This window comes from Drosophila serrata, unplaced genomic scaffold (genome assembly GCF_035046125.1).
Source record: "Drosophila serrata isolate PLE 108 unplaced genomic scaffold, ASM3504612v1 contig_23, whole genome shotgun sequence".
Classification (NCBI taxonomy): domain Eukaryota; kingdom Metazoa; phylum Arthropoda; class Insecta; order Diptera; family Drosophilidae; genus Drosophila; species Drosophila serrata.
The window spans coordinates 290,309-308,793 of NW_028256921.1; the positions used below are offsets into that span (position 1 = coordinate 290,309).

Here is an 18,485-nt window from a genome sequence, read left to right on the forward strand (position 1 = left end):
CCTTAAAGGATATAAACCTTAAATATCATTCAGATATCGATTGAGTCAAACTTTTTATCCTAAATACAGCGGCAGGCATAACTGCAAATAAAAATATATATAAAATAATGCTGATATTATTTTAAACAACTATGAAAGCTTGGTACGCGGCCTTTAAATCATTGTGGGTGGAATAAACTTGGACATGGATAATTAACTTTGTCTTATAATGCTTGAACTTATACAAAACTTTAATTAAACGAAGCGGAAGTCAGTAAAAAAAAATTTGACAAATGAAGAAAACTTTTGCTAGAAACATGTTGTGCAATACCTAAATTAAGACAAGTGTTGCCAAGACACCGATGTAGATGTAGCTAGAGTTAGACATTAGCATTTATTGTTTAATAACTCCCATGTTTTTTATCCGCTTTTGCTGAACTAGCGCTCAAAATATTCCTCTATATTTACCCTACATACTCTATAAGCACCTTTCTAAGAATATTCCTTATATAACTCCTTAAAACTCACCTTGCCCTGGGACGAGGAGATCGTTGAGGCCGATGGCGTGCCCGAGGATTGTGCGCTTAGATTGGATCGGCTGCTGTTTGCTTGCATCGCGCAAAGCCGAGTCGCCGCCACTTCGTTTCCTCAGTCCAGTTCCTTCTGCTCCAGATCCTGGTCCTGTTGTTTTTTTTTTTTAATACAGCTGCTATTCCTCTAGCTTCAATTGCCAGGCATCAAAGATACGGACGTTGTACCTGTTGTTGGCTGCTGCTGTTGCTGCTGTTGCTGCTGTTGCTCCTGGCGACGACACGACACGGAGAAGGATGCGGATTTGGATTTGGATATGGAGAAGGACACGTATATGGATACGGATCTGGAGACGAAGCCCAAGTCCAGATCATTGCTTCAGCGATCTTGGATGAGCCTCAGATCGAAGGCATCTCCACTTTGGGTTCTAACTATATATTATAGATTATCCTTTATTTACTTCCCTTGCGACGTAATGGGTTAAAGGTTATCTGAAATGAAAGGGATTTTCGGATTAATTAATTTATTAAAAATTTAAAAAAAATTTAATATGGACATTTACGTAATGCTTTTACATTTTGTACTATATATCCTTCTAATCATAATAATTCATATAGTTCATTACTAATATTAAATATATTCCGGGTACATATATAAATTATTGCATAAATCCTGTGACTGTCTTTTTGCTCAAAGTATTTATCAGTCGATTGTTCTTTTCACTTCATTTTCTCAAATTTCTCCCTCTGCCTTTTCTTATTCCAGTCAGGGGGAAATGAAAATCAACAGAAAAGGCAAAGAAAATAAAAAAAAAGAACTCTCTACTGGCAGCAGTTGACTCTGCAATGCCCAAAAATAGGGCTAGGTCATCCTCATCGTGGAAAGCACAACCCTCCTTCTCCAGCAGCCCCAAACCATCAGATAAATATGTATACACACAGAACAATAGGTCTTTTAAAAGTAGATTTTGAAAAACATAAGACTTTCTACAAAAAATAACCTTATATATGTTAGTTTTATTTGATAACATTCAGCTATGTTTATTGAATTAACAAAGCTCTGTATTTAGGTATAAAAATGTCTGTTAATATTTTTAGCAAAGCTACAATTTTGAAGAAGCAAACCATCTATTATTACTTATTGATTTAAATTCAAAATGTATCCTTTAAAAACCAATATTCAAAATATTCAATATTCAGGTTTCATGGTAAAACGGACGTAAATTTGCACTGAAACATTAAAGACCTATTTTTAAGGATAATACATCACTTTATTTATTAAAGAAATAATTATTATTCTAAAAATGTTGCTTTTATTATTAAATTAGCGAAAAATTATGTTCAAAACATGCTAAAGGATTTGAAATACCCGGAAATAGGAAACTACTAGTTTCTTGCATACTTTTGATCACATTTTGAAAGGCTTTCCTGGATAATTTCGCTTTCATCTGGAACAATTATTCTTTCATGTGTAAAATAATGAAGAAAAAGCAAGAAAGAAAGCAGAATCCTGCATGGACAAGGACAAAAGCAAAGCAGCATTATCCCTTTGGATGGCAAAAAAAAAGCGATGCTGCTGCACTCGTCGTAGTCGGCGTCGTCGTCACGCCCATCGAAAAAAAGGGGGCTATAGCACTGAATTTCCATGCCAAGGGCGGCAGCAATGCGTTCCCTTCCGCCCCCCAAAATCCTCGAGTTACCTTCGTTCTGTTTTTATTTTATTTTTCTTTTTGGGGTTCTTTTTTCCTTTTTTTTTTTTTTTGATTCCGAGCCAAGCACATTTTGCGGCGCAGACATAACCTCAACTTCTTGCGCGCTGCTTACCACGCTGCCAGCGCCGCAGCTACCAGTGGCAGAGGCAGAGGCAGAGGCAGCGGCAGCCATTTTAGAGGCCAGGCAACAGCTTTACGTGGATTTATGTCTATATATACGTGTTTGTCTTTCTGTGTGGGTATGCGTGTGTGTGTGTGCTGGTTTGTTTCTGTGTGTGTGTATGTAAGAGAGAGAGTGCTGTGTGTATTGGTGCTGCCTCCATCTGATTTTCCGCCGTTTTTCTTGGCAAAAACGAAAACGGGAAATAGTGTCAAGGAAACTATTTAGAGTTGGCCAAAGAAATTAAATAATAGATTAAATAATCCATCAGGGATGTTAATTTTACTTATATTTTTATGGCATTTCATTTGTAGGGAATTTCAGTAGCTTTAACATCTATTTGTTTATAGAAAGTCTTGCCTTTAGAATCCTATCTTTAAACAAAATTTTAGCAACGTTTCTGCATAGATTTCCGGTACCTTTGTGGTATTATTATTTATTTTGATAGATTTTTTATTAAAAAAATTTGATTCAGGGCTCCACATATCCTTAGTCTTAGTTTTAGTTATAAAAGTTCGTATTGAAAACGTATCAAGTTTTATAAATATTTTTGGCTTATCCTTATGATTTTACCCTTTTTCTTGGGTATCCTAAGTTAATTATTATGGTATTTATGGTTTATTGAATTATTTTTCTATAAATTGTATATTATTTTTGTATTTATCTTAAACTATATACTCTATATCTTCGTATACCATAATCTTAGAAACCAGAAGCCCAAATCATTAGCCTACTTACATGGGTTTTCCTTAGCTGCTACTTTAGCTTGTCAATTTTGTTTTGTGTTGTTTTCTCTTTAACAATTATTGTTTAAACTTATTGAATTATTAATTTATTTACTTGATTTGTTATGGCAATTTTTGTGCGTATCGTTTGCCTTAAGCTTAACTAGATAATTCCTACTATATATATTTCTTTGTATTATTTTGTGCGCTTAAGATGCTATTGGCATCATTGGCTTTTTTTACATATTCTTGTTTGTCTTTTGATTTATATTTCCTTTATTATAATTAATTTATTTATATTATATATTATATATATTTCTTTTTTTTTTTTGGTCAATGCTTAAACCACGTCAAAAAAAAATTTGTAACAAAAAAAAAACAAGACACACACACGCGCGCGAAATCACACCCGCACGCAGGCACACACACGCACACACATAAACGCGCACGCGGCGAAGGAAAAAAGGGGGTTTTTTGTGAGACGGCAAACAAAATTTATATATTTTTTTTGCCGAAATATATATATGTATATATTACAATGGGGAAGAATTAAGAACAAAAAAGTAAACTATTTTCGGTGTTGAATTTCGTGCCGAGTTTTTTTTTTTTTTGTGCGGTGGCGTTTTTTGTTTTTTTTTTGGTAATTGCCGTGGATTCCGGAGGACTCCGGTTGCTTCCTTACGTGCAGTCCGCCCGTGCGCTGCGCACGCAATCTCCGCGTCTGCCGCAGAATGGAGATTGCCACGATGTTGCGTTGGAATCTTGCGCGGAACTGAGCACTGCTTTTGCTGCTGATGCTGCTGCTGCCGATGCCGATGCCGATGCCGCTGCCGATTCCGGCACTGCGAGCATCCGGATGCTTTCAGCTTTCCTCTCCGTACGTTCTCCGGGACGAAGCTTGGCTCCCGTCCGGCGCGATTTGTGCGAACAGCAGCCGTCAGCCATGCAGTGCCACTGGATTCCGCTCTGCTCCCATATCGTCGGCCCGCTGTGTTCCAGCAGCCGGATCTGGACTCGGATGAGGATTCGGCTCCGACTCCGGCTACAGTGCTAACGCAGCTCAGCCCAATTCGGCCTCGGCTCAGCTCCGACACCGGGAACAGTGGGTTTGGGTGTGGCAAAGGATGCTTATAATTCTTAATATTAATTCAACAGAAAAAAAAAAATTGATTTATGGTGAGCTAATTGTCAAGGACAAGTTGACCCAACTTCATAATTCAGCTTAAATAATAATAGATCATCTAAATGATATATAATAATAGATAATTGGAAAATCTAGATGGAACGAATCTTTCACAAAATATATTTTTAAATTTATAATAATATTAATAATAATAATAAAATATCCAAAATTTAAGTTATTTTGGGCATCATTTTTATTTTTAGAAATAAGGGAATAAGTTAAGTTATGAATTTGTTTCAGAACAACACAACTCGAATCCTGGTAGGAAAATTACGTTAATTTATCAATTTTTGAGTGCAAATAATATATAACAAGTGGTTAAAACTAGACAATTTAATTAATTTTTTATATTTTGTTCATTTTGATTTAGAGTAACCAATCCACTTAACTATTTTTACAAAATTGTCTAGAAAATGAATCATATAAACCTAAAGTGCAGATAATAATGAACGAGGCCAATAAGTAGGCTATAAATTATTTATTAAAGGCAACTAACTGTTCGATTATGCTCCACTGTGCAATGGACCAAAGCGGTTGAAAGCAGAGAAACGGAGCAGTAGCCGAAAGGACACGAGGAGCAGCCGAAGCGTAACAGGAACGCCGACTGGTAGGGGGCGCCAGCGGAGGCAGAGCGGGGGCTGATTCACAAAACACATGGCACGGCACAGCATCACCAGGAATCACCCACACAAGGGCGTTAAACAGAGAGAAAGCGAGACACAGAGAGTGAAAGGAGAGAGAAAAAGAAAGCAAGAGAGTAAGGAAACAGGAGGCAGAGGCAGTGGTTGTGCCAGAAGGGGTCGTAGGATACGCATAACGCCGTGGTGCGGTGCAGCAGCAGCTGTAACCCCCCTTCCATGGAGCTGCTTCGACTCCTCTGCACAGAAAACATGCGCAGCACGAAATGAACGTTATATTAAAGCAGAGAACATATGACAATGTGATGTTAACTAGCTGCAATACGTGATAAAAATGGCGGCGTACCGGTATGAATGTAACGGTATTCCAGCTGTTTTCCTTTGTAATCGATAAAAATGTTATCGAATAATCTAGCTCAAGGAGATGTCCACTTTATACACTTTTTTCGAATATGTGGTTAGTTTACTAAAATTAAATTCTACGATCGAATATTCAAAAGTATCTATTATATTTAATTATATTTTTGAGAGATATTATGTAATTTAAAAGGTGATGAACATTGCTAATTATATGCAATTATTCATAGGTTTCATAGAACACAACAATTTTAAATAATTGATATATATACATATATAATTATTTCAAGCCTGAAACACACAGATTTAAAATTTTTGTCGATTTATGGTTTAGAAAAAGTTGTTTCAATACAAATCGATTAATTTCCAGTTCAGGAGGATGTCCACTTTTAACACCATTATCGAATAGTACTGTACCGTTACGTGGTCTGTTTAACATTAACATTATTAATATAGTAAGGAACCAAAAATGACGAGCACCGCTTTAAAACCTCTCTCTCATTGACTTAAAAATAAAAGGATAATGAACATTAGAGATTTACGATTTAGTTATTTCATAGTCGAAAGCAGCAAATTAATCGTTATTCGATTATATTGTAGTTCCACTAGATAGATAACCGATCCTTGGCTCTGCAGTAGCTGATTTAAGTCTTGAGCAAGGCGAGGGAAAAGTAGCACTGGTATATTTTACATCAAAAGTTGTTTAAAATCCAAAACACACTGTGGTGTAAGAAACGGGTTTTTTTATAAAGCAGTGCAAAAGCCGGGCAACCGTTAACCAAGCAGTGGTGTACTGCTTTTAAATCTTATGTAACAATCTGGAAAAAGCTCAATTTTAAAAAGAAAGCAGTGAAAGTTAAAAAAAAAAACTGTATGTTACCAGGATAGTCTGGCATTCAAATTATCCTGGGCGACATACCAATACAAAAGAATTTTAATTTGATGTAATTATTTAAAATAAATTGAAATCATGTATGACTTCTATTATTACTTACATAAATGAGTCAAAATACTGTCATAAACTTTATCATTGTTACTTATTGTTAGTTTTAACATTTGTATAGCTTATTTTTTTACAACACAAAATAATGTGTGGAAAACACTGTTATGTTTTTGGCCAATAAACACACAAATTATTTCCGAATATTTGTTGTTCTTTCCAAAAATAATTTATACAAAATAGAACTTATCGGGACGAAAGTAAATGTTAGACTGAGCTAAACATCAAAATGTTTATGTTCCTTTACTTGAGAAATAAAGAAATAAACTTCAAGGCTAATGTGATTATACATTTTTATAATTTTGTAGTTCTTTAAACACGTAAAACTTATTCAAAAATTTGTTAGCTTTTCCACCGATCCCAAAGTAGGCCTGTTCATCTATGTACATATGTTATGACTTGTTAGCATTCATTCAGTCACAGATTCTCTACCGTTTCAATAGCTTCGAAAATATTTGCTAAAATTCTTACAAAAATAAATTTTTTCAACGATATATGTAAAAATGGCTCCCGTTCGTGGAAGGTTTACACTTGTCGATAGGGAAACTGGTCGCTTGGTTTCAAGATCAGTTCCTGGAACTTCATGTGACTCCGGTAATCCTTCTAAACAAGCGGATCATTATTAATCCCACTAACCAAATTCAATATCTAAATTTAGCTAGTCCTGTTGATATTAATACCATTAAATCTTTGGATCAAGAGTCGGATAAAAGCTCACCAAAACAGGAATCAAATGCAAATGCAAGAGGAGGCCAGATGATGGATAATCTTCGTACTAACCAGACTGATGTAATGCAAAATAAGGAGAAGAAACCAGTTAAACAGACCCTTCCCATGGTGCATAAGAAGTCCAATAACATTAAAAATTCAAATCAAACTTCCCCGGTCTCAACTTCATGGTCAGCAAGAATGGCCAAGAAGCAGCGCCAAAGTGATACTGCAAATGCCATGGCTAAGGCTAAGGCTAAGAATAAATTTTTAAGGGGCACAAAGAAGATTTCATCTATGAAGATAAAGAAGGCAAAGAAATCGAGCCTGGAAAAACTACCAAAAAAGAAACAATCTGCATATATCCTCGAACAGATTAACAGTGATGATGCTCTGATAGATAAATCCATCATTCAACAGAAAAAGAGTTGTGTGGGACTAAGCAGTTCCTTCCATTTGCTTAAAAAGCTCTAAAAAGTGTTTAGTTTATTATATTTGTTCGTTTAATTGCAAGCAATAGATAAAATTTACTTTGTATGTAAAAAAAAAATTAATTAAAAAGTTAAAATTTAAACAAATCAAGTACAATCTATGTTTTTCGTATAAATAAATAATGACTTCTGCAGTTTATTTTTGAATTATTTTTAGCGCCATTAAACACGCACTATCGATAGTACGGGGATAAGAGAGAAAAAAAATACTAGAAAGAATGGTGTTAGTAGATTGCGCAAGGTAGTATTTAGTATTTCCGGAACATTCACCTTCTTGTATTTTGTTCTATCGTTTTCGTATAGTTCTTTAGAACAGAATTGGCCTCTTTTATCTTTGTTATAAAATGGGTTTCTACCATCTCGTTCTCGTAATTTAAGGGAAAACAAAATATAAAAATAAGCAAAATAAGACCAAAAATCGTTATTACAAGTTGGTATATTTAAGAAAATGAAGCCACACTAGTAGTTGATGCGAGTTGATGCGCATTTTTATAACCATTTCTTGTAAGTGAAATTTTTGAAGAAAAAAATTCGATGCAACTACTTGAGTAAAGTTGCTACAGATGTACAACTGCACAAATAACAACAATAAATAAATAAATAATATCAAAAACAGGACTTTATCGATACTTTTCGTGCAAATCAAAAACTCATCGATGGTGGCGCCAAAAACCTTGCCATCGATAGTATCGATTAATTTAGTGCTCTCCCAAGGTATTTTGTAACGGTAATGGACCGGTCACACTGATACATATGTATTTACTGTGCGTTTATTTATTTTTTTTCTGTGATTTGTTTATTGAGTGTGTCGCTAATGGATTTTTGTTGCGTTCGAAATTGATTACAATGTGCGGTTCGACGCGACGTGTTTGATTTCAATGGGAAAAACAACCAATTGATGTCCAATTGGAATAGCGTTTGCATTATGTTTGCACGCCAAACGCTCTCCGTGTGCCTGTGTGCCTGTGTGCGTATGTGTCAGAGGGGGGCGTGAGTGTACGGTCGTGCGTGTGGGTGGCAGTGGGAGGAGGGGGAGTGTCAGTGAATAGTAATTGCAATTTTTTTTTTCCATGTGTACTTCCCTAAACATAAATCAAAGAGCGTTTTTAATGACTCAAAATTGTAAATTGTGATTTTTTGATGTTCTTGTAACCCACCTAGTTGTGTGTGTGTGTGTGTGTAAGTGAAAGAGAGGGAGAGAGAGAGAGAGAGTAGAGTGAATTTTCTTTCTTTTGTTGATATTCCCGTTGCTGCTGCTCTCCGCCCTCTGCCGCGTGCCTGTGTGTGTGTATACGTGTTCACGGAGTGAGCGGGTTTTTATATGTATTTGTGTTTCCCACACACTTTGTGACGAAATGTGTGCAGAGTTATAAAATGTTTATGTTTATGTTTATATTTATGCTTTTTTCCCCTCTTTCCCCCTTTCACTCATCCACGCAGTAAAACCGATAACCGATCGACAATAACAACATAGTAGCTAACAAAAACAATTGAAAGTATACAACAAAAAAAGCAAAGTGAAAATAAACAAATAAATAAATAAATAAAGGCATACGAACCAAGTGTCCCACAAGTTCGGATCCGGATCGCGTGTCCGGATCTTTGAGCAGCAGCCAGATGGCCTTCCGACGGATTTCTGTGCCCGTCGCTGGCCTCTTGGCACCATCGAACTCTTTTTCGTGTTGTTGTTGTTGCTGTTGTTGTCGTGGCAGTTGCAGTTGCTGCAGTAGTGGTTGTTGTTGTAACAGTTGCAGCAGCAGCGCCCGACCAGCAACTGAGCAGTGAGTGCAAGCGAAACGGCAAGCAAGAGCCATCCTAAGAGTGCGAACGAGAGGTGAGTACAATGAGCAGCAGGCAGCAGTGACCTTTCTGCATTGTAACGGTCCCCGAAAGAGCGATCTTGATGGGGGAGGGAAAACACGGCCAAGAGAGACAGAGAAAGAGAAAGAGAGGGAGAAAACAAGATCAGAAGGTGATAAAACTAGGTATCGAATTTTATTAAGGATATTCATATTATTTTTTAAATTTTAAATACATTACAGTATCTTAATTTTATTTAATATTTAATTCATAATATTAGGCAAATTAATGAGATTATATCTTATATTATAATAATAGGAAATTATTAATTGTAGAAGAAATAAATATTTATACCCAGGGTAGGGTTTCCTAATTTTATTTAAAAGCTTGTAACAGTGTGAAGGAGTCATTTCCGACCCTATAAATCATATACATATATTCTTGATCAGCATCAACAGCAGAATCGATTTAGCCATCTCAGGAGGAAAAAAAAATTATAAATATTTTCCAAATTTTATAAGGGGTTGCTTCGTTAAAATTGTCAGAAATTTTCAAAAAAATTGAAATTTGTTAAAATTTTTAATTGAGTTAGCAGATTTATTAAACTAATAAAAACTAACACAGGAACGCTTTCCGAATTTAAATTAATGCTTTTTTGACTGAGTTATAAGTATTTTAAACTTTGATTTGCCGATAAAATTGTCATATAAAAATATAAATAAATATTGATTAAAATATTGCTCATGTTTAAAGCTTAGTTATGATTGGTTTCAGATTCGATCCTATAATTAAATTGCAAACTGTTAGGGTATAGAAACATCGTCTTCCCGAAGTTTGTTGCCTTTCTACTAATTTTTTAAATAAATCCATAAAGTACCTTCAGAAATCACAAAGGTTTCTCAAATCCTTTAAAAATCGTTTAATTATTACTAAAATAATCAAAAATTATATTTACTGGATTACAGTTACATATTTACAATTTCCTTTGCATTTACCAATAGCATAATGTATGCACAATCACTAGTTAATCATACAGTTTCCTAAAACTATATAGAAAGTGATCATTGTATTTTAATTTCCCCGTAGCCAAGCTCTGAGCTCTGGGGTTGCCTACATCCTTGGAAAAATTTCCTCCCAGCTCAAAAGAGGTGGATTTTCCATTGTTTGTCACGTGCCTCCACTTGAACTGAATTAGGAAAAAGGGCATAAGAAAGGAGGGCGGAAAGAAAGCGAAAGTAAAGTGTACACAACAAGAAATCATACGAAACAGATGCAAAAACTATACATTTGGTTTTTTATAATTAGTTTTTTTCATATTAGACATACACTTTTTCATATAGTTTTAAATTGAAATATAAATAAACAAAATAGGAAAATAACTTTGGCAATCCGACATTTACTTTGCAACTAACTAAACTTAAAATATTTATATTCATTGAATCAATATTTAGATATATTTTTATATAGCAATTTTCTTCGGCAAACTAAAAATTAAAATTCTCATAACTCAGCCAAAAACACATTAATTTTCGTTCGGAAACCTGTCCAATGTTAGTTTTTGTTAGGTTAATAAATCTGCATACTCAATTAAAACTGTAGAAAATTTTAAATTTTTTTGAAAATTTTAACGATGCAACCCCTTATAAAATTTGTAAAAAAAAATTAAAAATTTTTTTTGTTGCCTGAGTTATATAATTCGACTCGGCTGTTGATGCTGATCAAGAATATATATGATTTATAGGGTCGGAAATGACTCCTTTACATCGTATCACTCGTCTGACTGAAATTAAAATACACTGAAAGGATATAAATATAATACAAAAAATACCAAATGTGTGATGATTCATTTAAGATTTTTGAAAATATTATTAACAATGTATAACAAAATAATATATTTTTGAGTCCATAAATTATACATTCTGCAGGTTTAAAATAAATAAATACATTTTATATTTATTATTGGGCCTTACTTTTGATACAAAATAAGTTTCAATTGACCCTAGTATTTTTTATCTGTGTATTTTGGGTAACATTCTCTCGTTTCTCGTCTCTGGTCTCCCCTCCCCTCCTGGGATACGTATCCCAGTCTCTTCCATTTGACCATTTTCTTTCACTGATATTTATACATGGGGCCTACGTGCCTTCCTCCTCGTGCGCAGCCCTCTTGGAATGGTCTCGAAGAAGCGTTCCAGCGTCGCGGAGCGCGTACAGCGCTCGACGGCGACCGCTGCGGCAGCCGCGGCAGCAGCAGCAGCAGCAGCAGTGGCAGCGTCAACAAATCCGGGCAAAAAGCGTTCCGGGAAGCAGACAAAGGCTTCCGGCGCCAGTGCTAGTGCCGGTGACGAAGCGGAGGATAAGAAATCCTCCGGCAAGACAGAGGTAACAGCAACAGGACAAGGTACCTCAAGCAAAAAGTCCAGCAAGGATTCAACGGCAGTGGGAACAGGATCAGGTACAGGATCGGGCACACAAGCAACGGCCACAGAGAACAGTGGAACACCTGGAAAGGTGGCCAGTTCCACCTCCACTTCGTCCTCCTCCTCCTCTGCAGCCACCACCTCATCAGCTGCAACCACAGCCGGAGCAGTTGGTAGCAACTCATCCGGCAGCCTAAAATTATCACCCGAAGAGCGACACGAGGATGGCAAAGCGCGAGCCATTAACAAGATGCTCAAGAGCCTGGACATTAAGATCCATGGCTTTGACAACCTGCTGCCCAGCGGTGAGGAGCGGCTCAACGAGGGCGTGCTCAAGTCCTCCATTTCGGAGAATGTCAAGACCAAGTCACGGGCAGCGGCAGTAAAGGTTATAGCCAGTCTCAATCCCGGCAAAATGCCGGCTGTCAAGAGAGTGCGTCCCTCACCGGAGCCTCTGAAAGAGAAAGCGCCAGAAAAGTTGCCAGAGAAGCTGCCAGAAAAGCATCCCGATAAAGACAAGGAAAAGGGCAAACCGCCGGAACAAGAGACAGTGGCTGCCACAACCGAAGATTCGCAGGTCACCAAACCACCCAAGAAAACCATGCAACAGGCCAAGAAATCCAAGGTGGAGGCATCGCCAGGAGTAACAGCAACATCCACATCTACATCCACAACTTCTGTCACTTCCAAGCAGACAACAGCCAAGAATCCCGTCAAGAAACCTACGCAAACCCAGGCAGAACAATCCACCCCAACGGAGCACAAGAAGGAGGCTACCAAGTCCACCAAGTTGGGCAAGCCCAAAAAGACCAATCCAGGCCAGGAGTCGACCCTCGCAAAGAGCACATCCCGCTTGCTGGACTCCAATACGGAACCCGTGCAAATGGATTTGGAGGAGATTGTGAGTACAACGCCAACGGCCACGCCAACGCCCACGGCGACATCGACACCCACAGCCACACCTACACCAACGGCACCACCAACTCCCACGCCCACATCCGGTGTTACTGGCACGGAGACGAATCAATCTGGACCACCGCCACCGCCGAAGCAACGGCCCAAGGTGAAGTACACCAAAACATCGGCGGGTACAAAAGGTCGCATGCAACAGGCGGCACATCACAAATCGCCAGCTGCCTCCTGGAGTGGAGCCAAGGACATCTATGACTTTAAATCTGGATCAGAAGATGAAGAACCCATCAAGATGGTGCTGCCAGCCCTGAAGCAACTACGTGAATTCTCCGACGAGGATAACAAGCCGCTCAAGCAACTGGGACGCCAGGAGAAGGCCAAACAGCAGGCTACCATCGACGAGGAGGAACCGGCAAAGGTCAAGCTGGAGGAGAAACCCGCAGTGGAAAAGGAGAAAAAGGAGGAGAAACCCAAGGTCACCGAAAAGGAGTCCGATCCTTTGGCCAGCGATCAGCAGCAGCAGCAGCAGCAGCAGCAACAGCAGTCCGAACCAATAGCAACAAAGGCAGCCAGTAGTTCCATCGCTGGCAAAAAGCAGACCAAGCGAAAGGTGGCCACACCCACTCCCACGCCTACACCTGGTCGCAAGAAGAAGCCCGTGCCGAAAGGGAAGAACTCCAATCCTTCCAAGGAACCACCAGTTAGCGATAGCTCTTCGGATAGCAGCTCCTCGGAGGATGAGCGCAAACTGAGCGCCTACAGTGGCCCCAAGCGACATCGGATGGCCTCACTGAATGCCCTGGCCAAGGTGCAGTGCCTCTATGAGAATGAATCTCGCACGGCCCATGAGTTGGGCCTCTCCAAAGCTACACAACAGCCGCCTCGCATACGAACCCTGGATGGTAGCGATGATGATAATCACAAGGATTCGCCACGTGATGGTGACAGGGATAAGGGATCGGTGAGTCCACCACATACTCCCGCCACGCCGGCAGTTATCAGTGCTCCACCCAAGGAGGTGGAACCACGAAGGGAATTACGCAATGTTCCCGGTGGCAGAGGCGTTGGTAAACATTGGGAATTTGACAGTGACAGCGAAACGGAGGAACTGCAACTGCTGCAACCCCTGCCGCCGGTTAAGAAACGCAAGTTGCCCAAAAAGGCGCCACCCAAGAAGACAACAACCAATGAGACGGAGGCCAAGCGAAAGAAGAAGGTCACACCAGTGGAGGAAAGTGACGAGGAGGAAGCCACCGGTATAGCCGCTCCTACTGTTCCGCCCAAGGAGAAGGAGAAGCCCAAGCCACCCAAGCAGTTGCCCAAAAAGCGTAAGACCGTCTTCACCGAGGAACTGATCGGTGACTACAAGGGCATTTTGGCCAGAAAACGTATGGCCAGTCTAAATGCCAGCGCAATTGTGGCAGCCACCTACGAGGTGGAAAGGCATCTGGATAAGAATCTGGCTAGTGATTGTAGCAGCTTTGAGAGCTATGATGAGCTGGACACCATGCCCTCCAAGACGACGGCAACGACGACACCCATTAAAACCGAAATAATTCACATTAAAAAAGAGCCCAAGGAGCCCAAGGAGTCGAAGGAATCGCAACGCGAAAGAGAACGCGAACGAGAGCGCCAACGTCAGCGGGAAAGGGAAAATGAGCTCAAGGATTCAAAGGATGCAGCCGCCAGCAAAATGCCCAGTAGTCACACCATCATCGAGGAGAGCAATGATTCCAAGTATTCAAAGGAAACGAAAGAGACCAATACGGATACCACTATAACCACCACTGGCTACAGGGATTCGGCGGCTAGTACTAAGGATGCCAAGGATTGTAGTCGACCCACATCCTCGTCGGTGGTCATTGTCCAGGATACGGATGTTACCATTACTGGGGTGTATGTGAATGCCAGTAATGGAGCTGCCCAAGAGGCATATTGCAAGATGCAATATCGTGTACAGTCGAGTGTCACCGAGGAGCGTGTCCTGCGACCAGGCTCGGTGGAACCACCCAAGTCCTATACACCGCTTAGTGCTTTGTCGAGCATGTTGCCACCGGGTGCCAGTTCTGGACTCAGTGAGGGTGAGTTGAAAGCCTCCATTTCTATTGAAAACTGATTAATACTAATTCTGGCGCTTTGATTAACTCTTAATCTTAACCTTTATATCTTAAACAGCTCACAGTTCACCGCCACTGCCTATTCATGCCCCGCCCACGGGGCCCCATGTCCTTTTACCCGGCGAACATCACCTCAGCGCTGGCATGTATCATGCCCCAGATCTTGGCCTGCACACGGAGCATGGCTTACCGGATCATCATGGTCCACCGCCGCCCTCTTATGCCGCTGCAGCAGCTGCAGCCGCCGCTGCCGCCGCCTATCATGCCCATCAGTTGGCGCCCGGTGGTGGTGGAGTGTTGCATATGCATCATCAGCATCAGTATGCCGCTCATGCGGCGCACGCTCATCACTATCAGCAGGCGGCTGAGTATGGCCATGGTCCGCCGCCACCACCACCGCCGCATCACTACGGTGGCCCACCGCCACCGCCACCACCACAGGGACACTATGGACCACCACCGCCACCCGGAGCACCCGTACCAGTGCCCGTCCCAGTACCCGTACCAGTGGCTGTGCCCGTTGTATCCGATCGCTGTGATGTGGGCTCACCGCCGCCCTCATATCGTGCCAGTGCCTATCCACCACCCTCCAGTGTGGGTGTGCCACCACCCACTCTGGGCGGCGGATCAAGCGCATTCTGTGCACCAAGTCCGCATCATCATCATCAGCATCAGCGCCAGCATCAGCATCAGCAGCCCCCGCCGCATCATGATCCCAGTGGTAAGTGTTATTATTATTATTATAAAAATGTATAAAGATTTCTATAATATATTAAAGTGTGATATTGTTGTAATAATTCCCATATTTAGCATTGCACTTAATCTACTTGAAAACTTTGTGCATTGTGCCAAGTTTTAGGCAATCGAAAATAATCAATAACAATGTCTATGCCATATTAAGGAGATGGAGATGGAGAGAGAGATCGTTTGGTGTGCAACTCAGAAAACTCTTTAACTCAATAGCCAATTTTCGTGGCCATTACAGTGGCCTGGCAGTAAGCCAGAAAAACCCGCCCTGATTTCTGCTTAGATTCTTCTCGAATTTTCATTGATTTTCTTTTCTTTTATTGTTAAACAATAGGCGTTGAATTTAGTTTTCTGGCTAAGGGAAAAGTTTACAACGCCAAATTGGAGGGAGACTCCGGCAGCAGCAGTAGCATCAGGTTGTGGCTGGGATTAGTTATTAAGGTGGCTGCAAGTATCCCTTGCACCTTGCACCTCTCCTGTGGCTTTTTTGCAACAAGAAAAAATCATTGCATATACTTAGGCGCGCGCACAATAAGCCTCACTGCCTCTCAGTATATGTGTGTGTGAGATGTATGCTTGTGTTGGTAGCTAGCCAAAGCCGGAAACTGTAAGCAGGCAAAAGCAGCAAGCGGATACGAAGACCGAAATGCAAGCAAAAAGTAAACACGCCTGTGGCGGCAGCGATGCCAGCAGAGGCAACCTCCATTGATGTCATTTACCTTTCGACACACACACACACACACACACACAAGGGGGAGGCTCACACAGACCGGGAGCTGGAAAAGGGCAGGCGGAATGCATATTACAAAAGTTGCGTTTGAGCGCCTAAAAGCGGGCAGCATATTTTTTATTTCGCATTTCACTCGCACGGAGACGTTGCATGAGATGAAGCAGGAGCAGGATCTGGGGAAGCCGAACTCGTGGAGAGCAGGATCGGGGGAAGCAGGATTGGGGAAAGTAGGACCAGGGGAAGCAGGACCTAGGGAAACAGGACCAGGGGAAGCAGGACTAGGGAAAGCAGGACCTGGGGAAGCAGAACCGGGTAAAACTGGAACAGGAATGGGCTCCGGTTTTGGGGATTTGGGACTCACATTAGGGCAGCACTGAAGCTATGGAACTTCTTTTCCCCCCAACCCACTGCTTTTTGTAAATGAATATCGATTCAAATTAATTTAATCGGAATGCAATCATCAATCCCCTGTCAACGCACCGAATGAGTTCTCTAAGTCTATGAATGCAACAAAATGTTTAAATGAATTATTCAAATGTAACAATGAAAGAAACAAATTAGAAAACTACTGAATATGTTGGCAAATTGAGCATTATTTGCCTTGGAAATGAGAATTCACTTAATTCACTCTCTTATAATCCGGTATACTTAACTCACAAACATGATCCATGAGTTATTCGTACCCGTTAGAGATAACTAATAATTCCATGTGAATTATCTATCTCTAAAGTCATTCATTTATTTAATTCACCTATTTGGTTCGTATTAAATTGAAAATAAAGGGTAATCATACCGATTTAAATCATATTCATTTAAAATGAATCTTTAGCAAAGGGGCTTATGATTATTTTTGCCCTATAAACGGAACAAAAATACTCCGTTTACATAGAGTAATCTCTTTACTGTTACAAGATCCTTGAATATTCTAAATCGAAAATGATATCATTGATATTTCATATGAATCAAAGTCACTCATAGAGTGAGTGTAGATAAATTTAAATTATATTCATTGAAATCCTTAATCCTTAGCAATGAGTTAGTCTCACAATTCATAAAGAATGGATATTATTCTGGGTATTATTTACCCTAGAAAAGATAATACCCTTAATTCACTGACTTATACTCCACTTATATAGAGTACTCACTACTCACATACAACATCATTAAGTATTCATACACTCAAGCGATATTTCTAATATTCCATATGAATTATGTATCTCTAAACTCACTCATTCACTTGACTCACTTGATTCGACTACATTTAAAATTGAAAAATAGAGTAATCACATTGACAGAGCAAAAGTGATTCGCTCGGCATTTCTCGACAACTCATTTATTCCGCCCCATTGATTCATATCCAAAGCAGGACTCCAAGCCGAACTCATTCATTATTATCCACAGCTTCACAGCTCACTCTCCCCCCTCTCTCTTTCTCCACCGGTTTATGTCGATGACGATGTCCTCGGCTTTGTTGGGCGCATCCTTTAAGTAGGCTATGTTCCGTCGCTTCCATACTCATTCACAGACACGTCTTTACATCTTCATGGGGCCCCCCTCTATCCCCATGCCATCCTCGACACATCCTATAAACTGAATTGTGCCCTGCCACCCCATTCGCCATTCATGTCCGCGTGAGTGTTTGCACTTTGCGCGCTGTGCTGACAGTTGATAATTCATTAGCACATGTTCTATTTGACGTTCATTCATCCGTGTTGACACACACACACACACAGAGAGAGAGAGAGACACTCATGTATAGATGCATAGCGCACGCTGCCTAGGGTGGACTTAATTATAGGGAATATATAAAGAGGTTCAATTTTAATATATAGATTTTATTAATTTCAAAATATTATTAAAGTTTTGATTTTTCTATGTTTTTGGTTTAAGTTTTAGAAGGCTTTGAAGTTGTTTAAATTAACTCCAAGAAAAAATTAAACAGTTCTTTATAATTTCATTTGAATATATAGAACAAAATTCAATATTAAGCTTTAAAATATGACTGTAATTTAGCGAAAATTTAAAAAGTTAAGAAAATGTTAATTATAGTTGAGATATCCAACTTATAAAAATTCACTTTTAATTTTAATTCAAAATAGAGTTTGGAACTTAATATTTGGGTTTAAAATATATTTTTGAAATCGCAAAACAAATGTGAAAAGTTAAGGGAATCCTATTTTTAGTTGAGATATCTAACTTCTAAAGGTCCACTCTTCTAACAAACACCAACGGAACCTCTGTATATATGCCATAGAGAGAGAGAGAGAGAGCGTCTGAAA

General features: G+C 39.7%; 4 protein-coding genes and 1 long non-coding RNA gene across 6 annotated transcripts in view; 2 read left to right on the plus strand and 3 right to left on the minus strand.

The window, feature by feature from the left end:
- sdt (MAGUK p55 family member stardust) overlaps positions 1 to 1,001 on the minus strand; it is an 82,816-nt gene extending 81,815 nt beyond the window's left edge. For both annotated transcript variants that reach the window (XM_086829494.1, XM_086829482.1), the window contains exon 1: positions 508 to 1,001. In XM_086829494.1, coding sequence (XP_086685620.1) covers positions 508 to 594 — 87 coding nt within the window. In that variant the 5' untranslated portion in view covers positions 595 to 1,001. The remainder of the gene's footprint in view (positions 1 to 507) is intronic.
- Positions 814 to 9,376, minus strand: LOC110184205 (MAGUK p55 family member stardust). Its single transcript, XM_086829505.1, has 2 exons — positions 9,043 to 9,376; positions 814 to 1,001 (listed from the first exon to the last, which is right to left on the minus strand). Exons 1-2 carry the CDS (start codon positions 9,295 to 9,297, stop codon positions 963 to 965), a joined length of 294 nt encoding a protein of 97 aa, XP_086685631.1. The 5' UTR covers positions 9,298 to 9,376; the 3' UTR covers positions 814 to 962.
- LOC147645057 (uncharacterized) lies at positions 3,125 to 4,140 on the minus strand. Its single transcript, XR_015270910.1, has 2 exons — positions 3,789 to 4,140; positions 3,125 to 3,380 (listed from the first exon to the last, which is right to left on the minus strand). It is a non-coding gene; the product is annotated as an uncharacterized LOC147645057 (long non-coding RNA).
- LOC110184203 (uncharacterized) lies at positions 6,665 to 7,574 on the plus strand. Its single transcript, XM_020952650.2, has 2 exons — positions 6,665 to 6,878; positions 6,943 to 7,574. The coding sequence occupies exons 1-2, from the start codon at positions 6,788 to 6,790 to the stop codon at positions 7,464 to 7,466; spliced, it is 615 nt and encodes a 204-aa protein (XP_020808309.2). The 5' UTR covers positions 6,665 to 6,787; the 3' UTR covers positions 7,467 to 7,574.
- The window catches only part of Hers (Histone gene-specific Epigenetic Repressor in late S phase), a 53,965-nt gene continuing 43,648 nt past the window's right edge, over positions 8,169 to 18,485 (plus strand). Inside the window, exons 1-3 of the mRNA XM_086829428.1 lie at positions 8,169 to 9,317; positions 11,443 to 14,693; positions 14,788 to 15,450. Coding sequence (XP_086685554.1) covers positions 11,453 to 14,693; positions 14,788 to 15,450 — 3,904 coding nt within the window. The 5' untranslated portion in view covers positions 8,169 to 9,317; positions 11,443 to 11,452. The remainder of the gene's footprint in view (positions 9,318 to 11,442; positions 14,694 to 14,787; positions 15,451 to 18,485) is intronic.

Excerpts from the sequence above, each read along its gene's own strand:
- LOC110184203 (XM_020952650.2), top strand. The coding sequence starts at position 6,788 with ATGGCTCCCGTTCGTGGAAGGTTTACACTTGTCGATAGGGAAACTGGT. Across the intron at positions 6,879-6,942 it reads TGGAACTTCATGTGACTCCG|CTAGTCCTGTTGATATTAAT; the intron begins GTAATCCTTCTA and ends ATCTAAATTTAG.
- LOC110184205 (XM_086829505.1), bottom strand. The coding sequence starts at position 9,297 with ATGGCTCTTGCTTGCCGTTTCGCTTGCACTCACTGCTCAGTTGCTGGT. Across the intron at positions 1,002-9,042 it reads CCGAACTTGTGGGACACTTG|ATAACCTTTAACCCATTACG; the intron begins GTTCGTATGCCT and ends CTTTCATTTCAG.